Here is a 19,482-nt window from a genome sequence, read left to right as displayed (position 1 = left end):
CAACTACTCCTGATTTATAGTAGGCTCTAGTGCTGGGTTACACAGGTCTCCAAGGGAACAAAAATGAACTCTGATCTTTTCAACCTTAAACATATCCGACATTTGAAGAATGAAGGAATGTATTGAGAAAGCTGGGTATGTCACAGGTGGTATACTGAGCAAAGAAACAGGAGTGGGTGGTCGAAACCTCTGGGGCCCAAGTTGTTTGCCAGCATTCCTGGCCTATAAATTGTGTCTTAAACACAACAGTTATGACTTGCTGACAATGTTGCTCCAGATTAAGACAATTGATCTCTTCAATTAGGCCCAACATCCCTTCTTGTTGGAAATATGAGGGGAGTTGGCTGTGGAATATTAAGATGGCACAGCTCCAGCAGTTATATCCTTGGTGTATCCTTCGTGGATGCATAAACTTGTTAATTGAGGTTTTTTCCACTGTCAGAGAGAGTGAATTGAAAAGGATCTAGTGCCTGTTTTCTGAGCTGGGGGGTGTGTCACTTTTGCTTAAAGGAACCAGGAAATAGAAATATTTGTATACATTTTACTAAAAACCTGTAATGAACTGGGCAAAAGATACACTCAATATTTGAGTTGGAGGAATACCGATTTAATTCTTTTCATGTGAGACTCTGGAAACAAAGTGCAAGAAGAACAGAAAATGCACAGGCAGCATTTATGATGCACCGAAAGAAAGTAATACAATATATTTATGACCATAGTGTCCAGAGTCCCAAAAGTAGCTGGGTTAAAAGTTGAGGTTCAAGAGGGTAGGGAACAAAGTTACTTTCCATAAACTTGGCATTAGGTCCTTTGGTAGCCAGGATATTACAAAACCCTTGAAATTGCATATTTGGTTTCAATTACCTTATTTGAAATATTTGTTTTTCAATTTTAACCCATATTTGATGCTTCATTGGTTTTTATGCCAGTACTTATTTGCATATTCATGAGCAGAACTATGATGTCATCCAAGGCGTTGAATCTCAATGTTGCACTGAACCATGTCATCCCTGATTTACATCAAAGCAAAAGCGCCCTCGCCCAGAAATGCTTGGTCAATTTTTAATGTTTGAAAAAGTGCACCGTTCAGTTCACGTAACTCAAAAAAGATGTCAAACAGTCTTCATACATGCAAAAAGAGTACAGAGATACACAAGAAGTGATTCTAAGAAAAATCCATTTCCTGGATCCTTTAAAACAGACTGCACAAATTGTGCCTGCTAGGGTTAGGGGAACACAGAGTTAGCTGTGTGTGGAAACATACGACCATGTATGAGGGAATCACACAACCGTCTCTTGTACTGTATTTCACCATGAATATTGGATATCAAGACTTGTGACACCGATGGAATATTTTCATAAACTTTTATTATACGTGACCTTTTTAGAGTTAATACTTAGTTATTTTGTTTCATTTCATTTTATTTTAATGTCTTTGCTGTTCCAGCGGGCCAAAAGAGAATCACCACCAGTCCTGCCCATCGAGGATGTGGTAAGAAATGTGTTAAGAATTGGTGTGTGATATACATGTCCATTGTGTGACTTTTTTGTGGGTTTACTTTCTAGGTGCTTATGAGACTGAATTGCCTTATTTTATTTTCTCCTCCACATCAGTCGGATTCGAGAGGAATTCTGCAATCAGAGAGTTCTATTCGTGGAAAAAAATATAAAAAAGCAGAAATCCGAATTCCTAGAAATTTGTGAGAGATGACTTATTCCTATGTGAGAGCAATGTGCCGCGTTATCTGTAGAAGTAATCATGACCCAGCTCTTTAAGTTTGAATTGTTCTGCCAAGGTTTGGGGGTCGGTATTGTAAATGAATTCAGGAGGTTTTTTTTTTTCACTTTTCATGTAAAGCCCCTAAAGATTCGAGAAATGCAAGTGTCATCATCGGTGACAGCCCGCTTTACAAAGACGGTTGTGGAGTGCACTGTAGCCAATGATGCCCATCAGAGTCAGGAAGTCAACTTTTACATGGAACTCCCCAAAGAGGCCTTCATATCTGGATTTCTGATGTAAGTGGAATATCTTGCAGGACTTCCTTAATAGTGAAACATAAAAACGCTTGCTGATGATAGTGTTGAAGGCAGTGGGGTCATGCAGTTGTGCTGTTCAGAGTCACTGTAAATGCGGAGTTGATAGTGTCAATTGGCATCGTACTGACAGTAGTCATGACAACTAAGGGTGCTTTCTTGGGCATTGGCATCTTTGTCAGTGTATTTTTAATGGCATTGGTACACTTTTTATGGTCTTGAGATTTAGGGATACCGTGCTTTGTTTATGCATGTGAATTTTGACAACTAATTCTGACCACACAGGCAGAAGCGTGTCCTGGATTCTGAGCACGGGGGGGGGGAGTTAATAGAGGCTCCGCACTAAAGGGGGGCTGACCTGGAAATTGGACATATACATGTACATAATCGTGAACACATCAGGATATATGCATGTGTACTGTTTCTGGAATTCAAGTGGGGGGGGGCGACTGGGGGATGTGCCCCCCATGCCTCCCCTTAGCCATGCAGCTGCACACAGGGTGACTATAACAACATCACTCTCCAGCGGAGAGTTTAGCTATTTGCCACTAAAATGTATAACAAAGCAGTGCTTGGAAGAGTCTTTAACACCTGCGATATTAATATTTTCTTTCCAAAAAGTCAAGGAAATGATAATCACATCTGCTGTTGTGTAAAACTTGAGCGGTATTACTGCATTCCAGAGGCCCAATTCAAGTACCACTTCCAGACTTTCTGTACACCGGTACTTCTGATTCATAAAGCACTGAGATCTGATCCCAGGGTAGCATTTGTGCTCTTGTACTCATGTTGTGTGGTCAATTACCAATCCATTCTGTTTCCGGACATACATCTCCACTGCAGAGAGGCTGATGGTGTAGTGTACAACTCACGAGTGGACGAAAAAGAAGCGGCTCAGCAGGCTTATGACCATGCCAAAAGCCAGGGGCAGACAACTGGACAGGTCAAGCAATCGTAAGTTGGTTTTACATATATATGCACAAACTGTACTAACTGAACTGATTATGAGAACTATGAAGAGGAAAATTGCTGGTAGGCTGTGCATGTACTGGTTTTTACACCGGCTATTGCTGTAGTGCATGCATGGGTTTTGTACACTTTCTCGAAAGGTTTTGCACTTTGCTAGTGCATTAGATTTTCATTTCATGCTCTAAATGATGGATTGTAAAAACGAACCAGGCAGTGTTCACTATTCACATAATTATCCTCTTTTTTACACTCTCGGGATTTGAGTTGGACAAGTATGCATTTATGCCTTTTTCTCTCTATTAAGGTCGGAAGAGAAGAATGACTTTACCATATCCATCAATGTTGAAGCACTGAGTGAGCTGAAATTCAACCTGACTTATGAGGAACTTCTGAAGAGGAAAGATGGATATTTTGAGAATGTCATTTCCATTTCTCCAGGCCAGGTCAGCTTCAGAAAAGTTAGCTTTTACAAGCCTGGCTTGTGGTTCAGGACACCCAATGAACAGTTTGAGAGCTGTATAAGCAGTTAAGGACTGTGTTAAGCTTGTGGGTGGATGGGGGGTTGTCTTTCTTTTTCCCAGTTGTGTCTTTTGCTTTCAACAACTTATGTTAGTCTATTTTTGAAAGACAGAATGTATCCCCAAAAGTATGCCAAGCTGCCAGGATAAACCCTATGTCAGGCCCCTTCCCTCCTTTTGTGAATGCTAGACAATGGGCATCCCCTTTTTGTAAATGGATGATTTGTCTCTGTCATTGTACGTATCTTTCTCTGTATTTTAGGAGGGTTGAATGCATAATTTTAGATCAAAGTCACACTGTTTAACTTTAAAGCCACTGTTTAACTTTTAGTCCACTTGTTTGCTGCGTTTGTAGACTGTTGAACATCTGGTTGTAGATGTGCATATCATCGAGCCCCAGGGTATCCAGGAGGAATCTGTAGACTTCTTTGTGAAGAAATTCAGCCCGGACGGAACTGCTGAGGTTCAGCGTCCGGATTGGGCACTGTTGAAAGGTTTGAAGAGTGATCAAGTCAGTGTCCAGTTCTTCCCAACTCCCGAGCAACAAGAGGCTCTGTCTGCCAGTGGCAACTTGGGCAAGTTCATCGTGCGATACGATGTCATCCATGGGCAAGATGCTGGGGATATTCAGGTAAGAGACTCCTCTCATATTGCCAACTTTCAATACAGGTGGGCAACATCTGTTACAGGGTGCTTAAAAAGAGAAAACCGAGTTAAATTAATCTGTTTTTTGCATGTGACTAATTATTGTTGGAAATGGTCAATATAATCTGTTTCAGCATGACTTCCTCTTTCATATGACACAAAGAAATCCAAATTTCCATCATACATGGCTGAGCACGAAGTGATTTAATGGACCATGTCAGAAATGGCTTTGCACCAGATGCATCACAGGTTTGCACAGTGTAAAGTAAATTAAAATGTATTTGTCCCAACTGTGGCTATGATGTTTATTTCATATTAAGAAGCGTGGCAATTCTGAGCAAGAGTCAAAACTTCAAAAGAAAACTCCATGACAGGGAAACACTTCCAATGAAGAATCAGTAACGGAGTTTAGGTCCTAACCAACTGCCCTCACATGATAGAACAAGATCTGTGGCAATTACTCAGTGTCCATCTCTGTTGATACTTGTGATTTTCTTAACAGTCTGTGGATTAATTTTTGGCTTCTGTACTGATGGCCAGCCATAGTTTACCGGCCCCTTGTAGTTTACCAGCCACCCTCTGTGATACAGAAAGAGAGAGGTCTATCGGTGTCCTCATCAAGCTTTACTTTGTTACTTCATTCATTCAGCTGGTAGTCCAAACCAAAATTTGTGCCTACCTCCTGTCAAAAAGTAGCTTGCAAATTGCACCCCATGTCCACTTTATTAGTAATTGGTTGAAAAAGAGTCTGGAGTAATTAAGCATGTATACCTCACACGCATGCACTGACATCACAAGACAGCTACCCTTAAATCTGCACTTCCTTCACCAAACTTGGTGGAAGATGTTAGGGCTTGTAAACCCTCTTTTTTGGGGGTAGTTTGTTAGATTGAAGATAACCAATGCCCTTTTGCAAAAGGTATATACCCCCATATTCCAGATAGATTTCCACATGCATTAGTCTGCATGCCCAGGTGACTTTCTATAATCTTTTGACCAAATAAATAGATGTAGTTATTGGGAGACTTTGATATTGTGGTGGCAGCAGACACGCGGTGGCAGCAGACACACCAGTCCCTTTTCAAGGTATTGCACATGCTCAGAACGATGTGGGCATGCTCAGACCTAGTAAAAAGGGCCTGTATGTTTGTTGTTACCAAGCGTCTTAAAGTCCCGCGTTGTTTGTAAGTTGGCAAAGGCAAAACAAATTCTTTAACACTGGAGAGTTGAGACTCCAAAAGCACAGCCTGAAGATCCTCAAAATGCATATTACTATTACAATTATGAATGTAATTTATATTACAAGTAAGTAGCATGGATTGTTTTGAAAAACTATTAAAATTGTTGATCCCCAAAGAATTGAGCCCTGTGTTCTCATAGTTTTGCGAGCGTCTCTGATCTAGTGTAGTACCTACAGTTATTGTAATAATAACCACTATTTATGGAAGTAACATTGCATTCAGTAGTTTGTTTGATTTTCTTATTACTGCACAGATTGTCAATGGCTATTTCGTGCATCATTTTTCCCCGGAGGGATTCAAGCCCACACAGAAGAGTGTCGTGTTTGTTCTGGATACCAGCGGGTCAATGAGTGGAACAAAAATTCGGCAAACCAAAGAGGCCATGGACACCATACTCTCAGACCTGAGGGAGATGGACGAGTTTGGTATCATCACGTTCTCCTCCTCAACGCGGGCTTGGAGGCCTAGCATGGTACCTTCTACTAAGGATAACATCGAATCTGCAAAAGACCATATACAAGGACTGCAGGCCAGTGGAGGTCTGTACATAGATGCATGTAATGTTTTAGGGCTAACAACTTGCTGCATATATGAAGATTAACTTGTGGAGGAGAACCTTTCTTGGAATCATATTTTGAATATTTTACAGAGAAAACCATTCTCTTAATAAATGGATCCTTAAAACTAGGCTGATCAATAATCATGGTTTCCACAGGTACCAATCTTCATGGTGGCATTGTTGATGCCATAGCCATGTTGGAGGAGGCTCAGGGTAATTCCCTGTCAACTGTAGGTAAGTTCTACTTAATCATCATGCTGACAGACGGTATGCCCACGGCTGGGAGACTGACTGAGCCAGAGGGCATTAAGGCCGACATCCGCCGCCGGCTGGAGGGACGTTTCTCCCTGTTCTCATTAGGCTTCGGCGAGGGTGTGCGCTACCCATTCTTGGAGGAGCTCTCTCTGCAGAACAAGGGCCTAGCCCGCAAAATCTATGCAGACTCTGATGCTGGGCTTCAACTGGTGGGCTTTTTTGATGAGGTGGCTACCCCTCTTCTGGTCAACATTCAGATCAAATATGATGAGAACATGGTTGTCACCAACAGCATCTCAGAGACTAACTTCCCAGCTTATTTCGTGGGAACAGAGCTTGTGGTAGCTGGAAAGCTGGTTGCCAACGATAGCCTGCCAAACATGCTGACCTGTGTGGTGATTGCTGAAACTGGTGGGGTTGAAATAGAGCTGGAGGTTGAAGTAAATGTCCAGGTTTGTTGAGGAAAAATCTAACTTTCATCATTTTTTTTTGGCAGTAAGCCTGTTTTAGTAGGCTTCACAAACATAACTTATCAGGCCAAAGTATTGCTTTTTACATTGGCAAATGAACTGTCTTAAATTAGATCAAACGACAGACAAGTTCACAAATTTCACTTGTCAAAATGGGGAGTTTCACATTTCAACTTTTAACTTTTGTAATTTAATAGGTTTATACATGTACAACAACAAAGTTAAGGGACCTAGATATATGACTTTACAGGTTTCATAGATGGCACAAAGTCAACAGTGCCGATATACACATCCCATGTGCCTTGGATCTACATACTTGATAACACCCAGTGGATGTACACAATGGAAAGTTTAGTGCATTCTCTTACCCCTTACAGGAAGAGAGTCTGGGTGTTCTCAGCCCCAACGCTGTAGATGACTTTGCCCAGCGGCTGTGGGCTTTCTTGACCATCAAGGAGCTTCTCCAGAGGCGTATTGCTGCACAAACAGACGAGGAGAAGAATGCCCTGACAGAGAGGGCTCTGGAGCTCTCCCTCAAGTATCACTTTGTCACCCCGCTAACGTCACTGGTCGTGGTCAAGCCGAATGAAGATGAGCCCGTTCTACCGGTTGTAGAACCCAGAGTTTATCATGAAGAGACCGTCGACATATCTCATTATAGGCGTATGTTCCATTTTTTGGATGTCACTGGCAAAACTAGTTATAAGGAGTTCAGGGAGTAAGAACAAACTTCACAACCATATTCAGCATTAATAAAGCTTTATCTGCTATGAACATTTCCTGGCATCTTTTCTATTGCGCTTGCCATATGTGCCACAGATGGTGTACAAGTGTGCTTAAACGTATAAACCCTGAATATTTGGCAGTAGTTGCTACCTTGTTTGAGTAAATTTTTTTGGTAATCTCTTTTTAAAATCACACAGGTCCACCTCCTGCACATCCGCCCAAGCAAGGTGAGTTGTACAAGTGATTATTTTAATGTGGTACAGATAAATTAACTGCAAAATGAGGCATGTCGTCTTTCGTCAAAGTCCTGCTTTAGTGTCAAGCAGATGTTAGGGCAAACTTTAGTTTTGATGGTGGCAAATATTCAAATCCAAAGGGGTGATTATCAAGGGATCTTGTAGGTACGGCTTCTGAAACTCTTGGACCCTGTTTCTGATCAGTTGTAAACTTTTCTTGAAGTATGTTGTAAAGGTATTTGGAAACATTGAAGCAGACAGGAAACATATCAGCCCAGAATGAAATACATGTAGCATGTCACTGTAACTTGTTATTTTAGAAGCAACAATCATTTTCGGGAGAAGGTAGCAGTGATGAACACTTAACAGAGACAAAAAATAAGCTTCAACCCTTTGTGTTCTTAAAAACTATTTCAGGATCGATGCAATTCGTAGGTCCTGTTTCTGGACCATATGGAGGACGTAAGTGACAATATTCTGTATTGTTATGTCTTTAACTCTGAAAAACTCACATTACCCTGTTCTCTTGTATACCACACCCATTGTAAATGCATGGATTTCTCTCTCAGACTTGCTGAATGTTCTGGAGTAGCCTTCATTATTTGAGTTCCCGTATGTATCCATTAAAGAAAAAACTAATTATTACATAAGGACATCCTACACAGTTAAATAAAATTCTGTTTATATTCCTTTAAACTGTTACTAGTAACGTACCATGTTTTCCATGGCCAGAAAAACATGCATGCTTAATGGAAACTGTTTTGGAACTTCAAGAGTAGAATGTTACAAATGTGCCAGTACAGCCAACCCCAACAAGAGACAAGAAAAGTCCCCCCCAAAAAACGAAAAACAGAAAACCACTCACACGCAAGAAAACAGAAAAAGCCAACACTTCCCTTACTTTGTCGTGGATAAACGTTCTGGCTAACTGCCGAAAATGCAGTTCATTTTTATGATCTTGCCAGCAACTTCTTCAGACGTCATGGTAGAATGTAGGGAGTGCAGCCTAACCGGGTCTAGAAGAAGCTTGACCCGGCCAGAAAAAAGCCTAGGCCACCAAGGTCTCTGAAGTCCTTGACTTATGAATGATAGAACTCTCATCTAGACCTACCGGCACTCCTGCTGTAAAAGACTCAATTCACTGACAACTTGTGGAGTTTTCTGTTCCATCTTTGATTGTAAACAATGCAAAAAATGTTGCTGGGGAAATTTCAGTTCTGCCAGTTTTGGGGTATCCTACCGTTTACTCTGCAATTTGTGTGTATGTATAGTTCCCTATAAATTGTTTTAAAATACTGGAAAGTTTAGAACTGACTGAGCTTTATGGTCTTCTTAATTATCTTCAGCGCCAGTCAGTAGGAGGATGAATTTTTTGCCAGGTACGTAGTGAGTGACAGTAGTTGTCTATTATGTTGTGCTGACTTCTTGGTGTTCTCTTTGACTCGACCCTTCAGTGAGCAGCATGGTAATGGGAAGGGCCGTGTTCTGGTCTCGCTCCCTCCACATTAAGGGCATTTAGGCAAATATCCAGCTTCCCCCATCCACTCCAAATGTACACTGCTCCCACCTTGCATCTGAATGACAGAGAGAAAGTGCTGGACATCAAATTGCTACTGCTGAAAGGATTATATACTTAATAAGCCTGTGGCATTGATACTCAAGGAATCATGTATAGCTGCCCAAGGACGGACAAGATTGCCTTTCCAAAGTCTGTGTACTACTTACGGCTTGCATTCTATTTCTTATTCACATTAGCTTGAAGTTTTTACACATATTAAGGTAGTGTTCTGGTTGAGTGCCTTGCAAGTTCTCAAAAAACTCAGCTGAGTGCTTTTCTGAGCTGTGAATGTTATAAATTTTATCTTCTAATCTCACCCTAGTGCATTTTTACTGTAGTTTAAACTGTACGTCGATAAAATATAATGCTAACCATCCAGTAGAAATGCTGTCTAAATGGAGATGCCCAGTTCCAAACGGAAAAATTGGTTTTCCTTGTGAATCAGGAGTATAAATCAATGCTGAACTACGCATTAGCCCCCCCCCGAGGCATTTGTGTAGCTGTTTAATTGCATGGGCTGTATCACATTATACACAGTTATTGATGTTGCTTTTCACACTTGGGCTGAAGTTGAGTCCCTCACAAATCTTGTTATCTTGTTAATTAATGGTGACCTGTGTTGACATGGACTTGCAATGGTCCTGCTACACAGGTGTGTGGACATCTCCCACTCCATTTATCATGTTCTTTTCCTGTTTGTATTTTAGGCCCTTTTGGACGATATCGTAGTTCTGGTGAGTACCTGACGCGTGGTAAGTTTTGCCAATGATCACGATCAGGCATCGATTGATAGGAAAATAAAACCCCAGAGTCCCCATCACCGCCGTGACAGTCATGCCCTCAACTGCCAAAAGACCTTTGTCGGTTCTGCTGCCGCGAAACTGTTTACTCCAAAGGGAATTTACACAAATCGTTGAGAGAACTAGCTGTCGATACAATGGCAGACAAAGTGCATTTCAACAAGATGGTGCTTTGCTAGTTGGTAGCAGCAACTAAAAATTTCCAGACAATTTTGACAAGACGCTGGAAAAATTGGATGCAGAAATAGAAAGGAAAAAGAGAATTTAAGTTGACCACTTTGGAAACATTAATTATCACCTCTGCGGGAGTGTCCCCTTCTCTTGGTTGCTAATAATAATTCAGTAGGCCTATTGGTGCTGATGGGTAGTGTAGTCAGTTCCTTTCCCATGAACATTGCCAACATTGCAAATCTGATGATCTGGTCAACCATAGGAACAACAGTTGAAATACAGCCACATGTACCTGTGTGAATTGTCAGATCAGATAAAACAATTGTGGCTTTGTGTAAATGAGATCACACTGATGACCCTGATCAGCTTTTTAAATTGGCAGCCAATTTGATCTTGATTTTAAACATTACAGCCAAATCCACAGTTGAAACCTTTTTTCAATTTGATGAACATTTCAAAGGTGTTATAAAAGACCTCTGTAAAAATTAGGCAACAGTGGTCAGTCAACTGGTCATCCCTGGAGTTGCAGCAGAGCAAAACTGATTCAGCAAGAGAGTGTTGCCTTGAATACTGTTCAAGGCAACACTACTATAATGTGAGTTTTATAATATGAGTTCTATTGTCAGCAGTGATGAGAGTATAGCACTTCCAAGGTTTCCTGAGATATTTCATATGTCCTACTACCCTATACTATTTACCCTCTCTTTTTTCATGTAGGCTTGCCGTACCATCGAGGCATGCTTTTACCCACTCAACAACCAGGTAAGTTTATTTTGTCTCACCGGAATAAATAGTAAGAACACTGAATATAATTCATGTTGCTTTTGAATTGAGTTTTTAACCCCAAATCACAGCAAGCACCAAATTGTTTTTGTCTTACTCCATATCACACTCCTGTTCTCCATTTTGGCCCTCTGATCAGTGAAAGCAATTTACCATTTGAATGCAAAAACTACATAAACCCACACGTGCATCTTTTTCAGTCATGAGAAAGGCGACGACTACAGTGCCAACAAAGACCACCGCAACAACAACAGCACCTGTTACAACTACTGCAACACCAAGAGCTTCTATAACTACAACACAGTCAACAACATGTAAGTGAATGTTTCATTAATTTCCCTATCAGATCTTGGCTTGGAAAGTTACCGCATAATTTGTGAAGTTGAATATGGGTACTTGTTTCTGGGATTTCGAAGCGCTGTTTCTGAACTCACTGGTTGTCTGGTATTATGTATCCATCTCCAAGGCGCGCAACCGGCATTTCCACATTGGCTCCGGCCTCTTCTGTCACTCTTTCAAAAACCAGAATTTGGGTGGGTTGGGTTGTAGAATTGACCCCATGATTTTCCTTAGTCAAGGAGGAAAGGGTACAAGGAGATGGACTCCTACCCCCTTCTGATCAACCCATAATTTTTCTCAACCTTAAACACAGGTTTTGCACGAATGTGGTAAACCAAGCAAGATCAGCAGACGAAAAAAATGTTACAGGGTTTTAAAATGTTTTTTTTTTCACAGCCTCAGAATCACAGCCCAAGTATCGTGCTACCTTTGTCATGTACAAGGAGGGCCGCGATGATGCTCAATTGTGTTTCAGCGTGAAAGCAAAACCAAGCCAGATCTACACGCTCCTTTCAGACAAAAATGGTGAGTGTGGTGTGGAAATTTAAATACCTATTGGACAAATTTCATTATTGGTATTAGTTGGTGCGTTAGGTATATTGGGCCTATAAAAGTTCCTATTGCTTATTTGATTTTTAATTTTTTTGCAATAAGTCACTGAATAGCAAATCCCCAGAAGAAAGTGTGTGTGCAAGAAACACTTTGAACAAGTCATACATTACTAGTCATACAAGGAAACTTCAGTTTTTGCAATTGTGAATATTTTCAGCCTGAAAACGTGGCATATGTTGTAAATAACATTTGTTCAACTACTGGTGTTTATCAGTACATGCATGCAACTTTCGTTACATTCACAAATTGGCCTACACCAGCGTCATTGTGCTTGACAAGAACATGCCGCTTTTGCCCGCGGCCTCCGTCAAGACAAGTCATGGCTCACAGAAGCTGACAGAGGTAATGCAAATGTGCCATGGACAAGACTCGCTGTGACGACAAGGTGTGGACCATCCTTGGTTCTGGATCTTACCATCCCCTTCCCAAAGATCCGGTCCCACTCCTATTCATAAGAGAATAAATGTAGAGTTGCTGGCCTAACAACACGCTGACAGTATCACAAGTGCTCTCTACAGACAGCTCCACTCCTCTAGCTCAACATGCCCAAGATTCATTGGTGAACCTATAAGATTCATAAATCCAAGATACCTCTCCGTCCCATCATTGTGTCCCAAACATGATGCCTGTAACATGGCCAGAGAAAGCAAGACCCCACACTGCCAGAATGGACCGACCTCAGCCTGGATCAGATTCATGATCTGCTCAGAACTTGCATGGCATCATCCAGTTTCCGAAGTTTTTTGAAATAATCAAAGGAATCTCTGTGGGATCTTGTGTATCCCCAGTTCTGGCTGAACTATGTTGGCAACATGTGCGTCAGTTTCTGGGGAATAGAGGGGACATGTTTCCACCACTTGGGAAGAGGGGGTACTATATCAGTTGTCCCCCCCCCACTTTTTTCCAAAACTTACGTGAAAATGTATACCTTGCAAAAGCATTTGTTAAAAAAACGGCTAAAGTAGCTAGAAATTTTCTCAGATCACAGAACAGAGCATCTATACTCCAAGATTTTCCTTGGTCTTTGAGTGGGCCCTGGACCCCACGCTGCTCAGGGCTTTGTGCTTCACGTTCTGCACTCAGGGTTATGTCCCCCCACTTTTCAAAACGGATTGACACCCGTGGTTGACGATACCTTAAACATTTGCTAACATGACCCAGACAAGCTCATATTGTTTCAGGAACACCTCAATGTGCTACACAGTGGCATCCCATTCACCATGGAGCAGGAAAAGGATGGCAGAACCCTGGATGTTGAGGTTTCCTGACAACCTGACGGTACACTCAGTCGCTGCACATACTGCAAACCTACCCACACTGACCACTATTTCCACAAACGGTCATTTCATCCCCACCCCAGCGTCAAGAACCTTGTTAATAGCACGCTGATGCACCAAGTGTGTAACATCTGCGAAAAGGAGCATCTGTCATCCGAGCTGAATCACATCACCACAGCACTACAACGGAATGGCTATCAAGAAACCAAATAAAGATGCAAAAACTACGAACCCTCCCCAACCAGAGGGTCTCTATACCCACGGTCAATCTAATAGGAATATTACGTCTGCCACCCTCCCCTATTTAGGCCAAACCTCCCAACAAATTTAACGATCCTGGCCAACTAAGCAAGGCATCAAAATGTTTCACACTGTGCCCATCAAGATCTTGAACCATGATTCCTGTAATCCCACAAGGACAAACAAGATCAAAGCGTGAGTGCAAGACCCGATGTACTGTGCAGTATCACCTGCAAGTGTGGCAAAGTGTATGTTAGTGAAACTGGTAGAAACTTGTCCACCCCAGCAATAAACTCTAAGCATATGGTCAGTGGGGTGATTAAGACAAGTCCACTATCATCAAGCATTCCCACAAATCTGACCACGTCATCCAGTGGTATCTCATCACCAGCATCGCCAAGTGGCATGTGAAGCCATCAAAATCCTCAAGCACAAGACAGTCCTTCAAAACATATGTTTCACCCTCAGCGACATCCGGTGGCCCCTCCTGTTCAAGGGGTCTTCTAAACCCATGGCCCAGTTTATCTCCACCCATATACCTACCTCCTGGGTCTCCCATACCCTTAGCACCACTTCCAGCAGTAGCACACCTGAATGAACATCAACCAGTCTACAACTCCATCATAAGTGAATGCATAGTACTCACAGTGTTTATAGATGAAAGGTTGACCATGTGAAACCATTTTTTCAGTGTCTATTGTGTTATCATATTTGTGTTTTTAGAAATTGAGGTAAATGGCCGCATGGCTAGCTCCGTTGTTGCCTCTACTGAGCTGAGTGAGAGTGAGACTGTACCACTCATCCTGGACCGTCTGCTGGTGAAGGTTCGGGAGGGCAATCTGGAAGTCTCCCCAGACAGCCTCCTGCTGGGATCCACGCTCACCATGCCCTGGGGACAGAACTGGAAGGCCAGGATGCAAGGCATGAGAGTTGCTGTCAGATCTGGTAGCCATCTGTCCATCCGGCTATCGTCACGACTCACGCTGGTCATCCACAGGCACACAGGCGACCCCTCAGCACACAAGAATGACTTCCTCGGACTCGAAATCAGAAATGCTGATGGTTTTTCTCAGGAGGTGGATGGCATCATTGGTAAGGCTTGTGTCTCATAGTTAACTGTAATATGTATGCCAGTGGGCAACGTGATCCAAATCAAGTAGATTCCTGCATCAGTATTGTACTACAGGTGACCAATTAAGCTATCGTCGGTACATTTAGGTCCTTGTACAGTGCTGTCCAGAGAAACCAGAGGCAACTTCTGATCTGTTCTCGTTGTATATATCCCATGAAAATGATTCCTGATTTTACACGAGCATTGGATCAAAAAATTGGAGGAAATTAGGTGCTAAATGAATGCTGTGATCTACTCTAACATGTTGGGTTTTGGCTTACTTATGTATGGGCTGAGCAGCTTAACATCACTTACGCCACATTTATAGCGATATGTAAAACTTTGCTGTAGAAGGTTGTGAAAAACTTGCTTTGCTGCAAAAGAACTTCAAGATAGTTTGTCCAGTTTTGACAAAGAAAAGACAGTAACTCCAAAATGATGGGCATGAGGTAATTGAATGAACGCTGTAGGCATATTGTGCAACTACAGCACAGATTTGTGGTGCAAGGCTTATACATGGTTCAAAGTTAGGCCACGCTTTGTGAAATTGGTTGCAGATTTATGTCATCTTGTCTCTAACGGACCAGTTTTAGCTAATGACATGACGAGGCTGAGTGGAGCTAACAAATAATGTGACCTGTGCAGAAGTCATGTGTTGGGGAGACTTAAGTAGCTTAATGCTGGAGTTGGAGCACTGAATTGTTATGCCATTGAATTGTTGCCTGATGCTCCTATTCTGTCTCATCCCCTTGCTGTCTCCAAATAACAGGTCAGTTTGAACGCCGCGAGATACACCTGGATGCAGGCAGCATCACTGGTGAGGGTGCCAGCATGAGAGGGCAACTCATAGTGGGTAGCCAGCGCCTGGAGGTCCGTCAGTCAGAGAGGATGGACTTCCGTGAGGAGAGGGCCAGACAGTGTTGGTGGTACGCAGGAGGGGATGAGGTCCTGGAGAAAAGCCTGAGGCAGTACCGTGCCAGGCAGTAGATGCTTAAGGTGACAATGCATTGTGAGAGTCTACTGTTGAGGGGCAGGTTAACCCTAAGTATGACACCAAGAGCTTATTTTGTTCTCTGAAACTAATGAATATGTTTAAGATAAACAGGATTAGGAGGTCAAGTCTACCGCACTCATACCAAGTATTGCTTGGTTGGGATGAAATTCGACATGGGTAGAGGGGCTTAATCTAGAGTCAAGTCAAGTTGGCTCTTGTACTGGGGGTTGCCTTACTTGACCTGAAATTGCTAAAATGCAAAGTTTTGATTAAATGATTGTTTCAGTTTAACAGATCCCTGTGCAGTAATTACACAAGGCTATGCGTATTTCGAACTTGTTGAACCAATCTGGCCTCCATTCTGAAGATGGTAGAACTCTCTATACTGCTGGGCAGTGTCAAGGCCACATGTTCCATGTTTTAGAAATCAACAGTATCAGCAGTTTAAAATTAAAACCAGCACGTACAGCTGGAGAACATGGTAAAACGTTTGCCTTGTTAAAAACAAATCCACAGCATTCAGTTTACCTTGGATAAAGCTATACCCCATATGTGCTTTGAAGAATATCAGTCTGCAAGAACCATGTTGGGACACCTTTTAGCTGTTGCTGCATCTTTGTTTAATTATTTCAAGAGTTAACTACTCCTGCAGTATTTACGAAGATGATCTTTAAACAAATCTCAAACAGCTAAGAGCTAAGATTAGCCACTAAAATCGGGCAGTATCCTTCAATGAACTGTTGTATAGTCTTAATTTTTCAAACCAGAGAAACCCATTACTGGACTTCACTGTGTTGTATCGCCCGCGATAAATCTTTGCCATAAAGTTTCCTTAGGGTTGCAGTTTTAGTTAGTACATGTACTCGTTTTTTGGTTGTAAACTATACATATGTTGCTCTTGTGTATTACATTACATTTTACAGCAGCTGAAGTCCGCAGAGCTCTAAAATATCTTTTGACAGTTAAGCTGAGTAGATTAATTGGCTGATGGGAGTTGATGGCTGATGTTTACAAAACATACAACTCGTACCGTGATGATTCCAAGCGTTCCTCACGGTTTTTTTACTCCCCATATTTATGCCTTCCTTTAATAACGACGAATACTTTCACATTTTGTCCGCTTCAGTTACCAATTAAGAGTTTCTATGGATTCACTCTTTCTGTAGAGGTCTATAATTGTTGAAAGTAGTGGAAACCAGTTGGAAATGTTTTGGGTATCGTTTCGTGTTGACTGTCCATTAACGGTATTTTGTGCAAAAAAGAGGAAAGGGGGTAGTATTACAGGGTACCAATTTGCGTGAAAATACCCTGGACGTTATTAGGCCTGCCTCGGAAAAATCCTGGTGACGCGTCTATAGCTTTGCGCGCTGTTTTATGATGTAATTACTTTTGTAGTGTTGTATCAATTTTTTCATGTGATACACATAATAAAAACTGCTTTAATACATTCAGTATTACACTTTATCGACAGTTTGTTTACAGTGAAGATTTTACGTAAATGGACAGAAAAAAACTTGCATAACTAGAAGGAGGTGACAAAAGACAAATACTTATCAATTAATATAATTTTGTAACTTGCTTGTTTTGGGGCCGTTTATGTGTTTTTTGTGTGCATTTATGGTGCAGCCTTTCCAAACAGTATTAGATAAGAGAAGAGCCAAATGAGGACGTTCTCGATCGTATAAAATAGATTAGAGCTGTTGCATAAAAGGATGGATTGGGCAGAAAATCAACGATTTACACCTTAAACACTATGGATGTCTTCGGTGTTTACTTCATTTACATTTTTTTCCTGTCAAAATATCGATCTTTAAAGGGATCTGCCAATTATTTTGATAATTATTAGCTGTGTATTGCACAAAAATAAAATGTCCATTTATTATGCTTGTACGTTACCATCATAGTGCGTTTCATACGGTGTATTCCGATGTTTTTGGGGGGAGGGGGATTTTCCACACAGTTGCCGAAAGTCTCCCAATGTTCTAATTTTATTTACATATAATTTTTTTCTTTGCAAATTTGCATCAATGCGTTTCTCGCCTTCTTCCTCCCTCTCTCTTTTGACTCTGTACGGTATAGTTTTCTGGCAGACATTGGCCAACTTGCAAACTTCGATTTTATGAAGCACACACTAAAAGCCCGCATACGATGAACTTTGAAGTTGCGCGTTATCGTCCGGTTTTTTAGGTCCCTGTATTATATCCCTATGTGCAATGGTCGAGGTTGAAGCTGGTGACGTGCACGAACCAGATTGCAAGGAGGTTTTTTTTATTATGTGTCACTTGACACACATGCAAAGTTGAATTCAGTTTAACATAATCTCATGAATAGTGATTATCCCCTGTATTGACATGGTGATCATGCCTTCGTGTGAATTTTGTCGAATTTAATTCTGCAAAACCACAGAAGCGTGAATTTTTCTTGCAAACGTAAACTGACGTGGAGTATTTTGTACTGTACATTTCTATTCTTTTGTGGAGTCCCTTTGGAAGTTCGTATCTTCATCAAACTTACACAAATCAGTGAAAAATTTGAGAAATGTTCCCCTTATAAGGCCTATTTTTGTACGATTTTCCCTTTGTTAACACATGAAATGATTTCTTCCCTCGCTACGATGGCTCCCCATGTCCCAGCATGAAAAGTTGGGAAAACGTTCAAATCTGGCAATCTTGGTGGCATCCGAAAGGGCAGAAAGTCTTCTATCCATTGATGTTAGTTTCATATCAATATTTGCTGTAGTTAGGGAAATAATCGAAGAAGTATTCGAGAGATGCCCAACTGCCTGCTGTTTCTGGGCAATTCTCCATTTGTCTACACTTACGTGGTCTCTTACGGTGGATGGCTTCCTATATCCGAACTTAAAAAGTCTGAAAATCTGACAATCGTGGTGGCATCGGAAAGGGTACGCTGTCCTCTATAATATGATGTCAGATTCATATCCATATTTTCTGTAGTGAGGAAAATATCGGCGAAAGAAAACGAGAGTTGTCCTAGTTCGTAGAAGTAATTCTGCCTTTCTTTAAATCCTACTTACCGCGTCTTGTTGAGCAAAGATCGTGGCTCTCTACATTGGAGCATAAAGTCAGACTTTATGCTCCAAAATTGTCCAAATCTGGCACTCGTGATTTTATCCGAAAAGTTAAACATCCATACTTGCTGTATTTGGGGAAATATTTGCAAATGAAGGCAGGGGTTGTCCCAGTGCTTTGTATTTTTATGTAATTGTGCCTCTGTTTACACCTTACTGGACGTCTTCCTCAGCAAAGATCGCTCTCTATATTCGAATATATGAAGTCTGAAAAAGTCTAAATCTGGCATTCCTGGTGGCGCAAGTTCCTCTATCCGTTGCTTTGCGTACGTGCGATCTACATATTTTCTGTATAGTTACCGTGTAGTGAAATATACACGAAGAAAGAGAAGAGTTGTTGTGACACTTAGTACTGCGTTGTTTTTGTCAGGGAATTATGCCTTTGTTGTCATCTTTGATACTTGGCGTCAGCCTGCGCCAAGATTGCCTTCTATATTGGAGCATAAAGAGTCTGTCCAAATCTGGAAATCGTTGTGGCATAAGTTGCGAAGGATATAAGTTTCTCTATCCACTGATGTACATGTGTAATTTTCATCCCAATATTTCCTGCAGTTATATCCGCAAAAAGTTGTCCCACTGCTTCATATTTCCATGCCAGCTGCCTTTCTTTACAGGTCACTGGGCATCTTCCGGTGCAAAGATGGCTCTCCTATGTATGAGGATATTAGTCTGCCATAAGTCTTGCAATTATGGTGGCATCTGAAAGGGTACAAATTCGTCTATCCACTGATGTACGTTTCATCTCCATATTTGATGTAGTGAGGGATAAGCAGAAGAAGCTTAGAACATGTTGCCAAACTGCTTCCTATTTTTATGCAATTCTCATTTCGTCCACAGCAGACATGGCCTCTTTCCG

At 41.5% G+C, this 19,482-nt stretch overlaps 1 protein-coding gene across 18 annotated transcripts in view; it reads left to right on the top strand.

The window, feature by feature from the left end:
* LOC110990757 (uncharacterized) overlaps nucleotides 1-19,482 on the top strand; it is a 111,066-nt gene that overhangs the window by 1,776 nt on the left and 89,808 nt on the right. For 13 of the 18 annotated variants that reach the window (XM_087136094.1, XM_087136092.1, XM_087136096.1 and 10 more), the window contains exons 3-16: nucleotides 1,448-1,492; nucleotides 1,859-2,016; nucleotides 2,878-2,988; nucleotides 3,308-3,446; nucleotides 3,877-4,152; nucleotides 5,661-5,946; nucleotides 6,123-6,673; nucleotides 7,069-7,354; nucleotides 7,615-7,644; nucleotides 8,071-8,115; nucleotides 9,000-9,032; nucleotides 9,919-9,963; nucleotides 10,900-10,944; nucleotides 11,166-11,279. In XM_087136094.1, the coding sequence (XP_086992220.1) occupies nucleotides 1,448-1,492; nucleotides 1,859-2,016; nucleotides 2,878-2,988; nucleotides 3,308-3,446; nucleotides 3,877-4,152; nucleotides 5,661-5,946; nucleotides 6,123-6,673; nucleotides 7,069-7,354; nucleotides 7,615-7,644; nucleotides 8,071-8,115; nucleotides 9,000-9,032; nucleotides 9,919-9,963; nucleotides 10,900-10,944; nucleotides 11,166-11,279 (2,164 nt within the window). The remainder of the gene's footprint in view (nucleotides 1-1,447; nucleotides 1,493-1,858; nucleotides 2,017-2,877; nucleotides 2,989-3,307; nucleotides 3,447-3,876; nucleotides 4,153-5,660; nucleotides 5,947-6,122; nucleotides 6,674-7,068; nucleotides 7,355-7,614; nucleotides 7,645-8,070; nucleotides 8,116-8,999; nucleotides 9,033-9,918; nucleotides 9,964-10,899; nucleotides 10,945-11,165; nucleotides 11,280-19,482) is intronic. The other 5 variants (XM_087136095.1, XM_087136099.1, XM_087136100.1 and 2 more) reach the window with 5 other exon arrangements.

The sequence above is a fragment of the Acanthaster planci genome, linkage group LG04 (assembly GCF_054643075.1).
Source record: "Acanthaster planci isolate LZ-2023a linkage group LG04, COTS_SCS, whole genome shotgun sequence".
Classification (NCBI taxonomy): Eukaryota; Metazoa; Echinodermata; class Asteroidea; order Valvatida; family Acanthasteridae; genus Acanthaster; species Acanthaster planci.
This window is presented reverse-complemented; position numbering and strand designations above follow the sequence as displayed.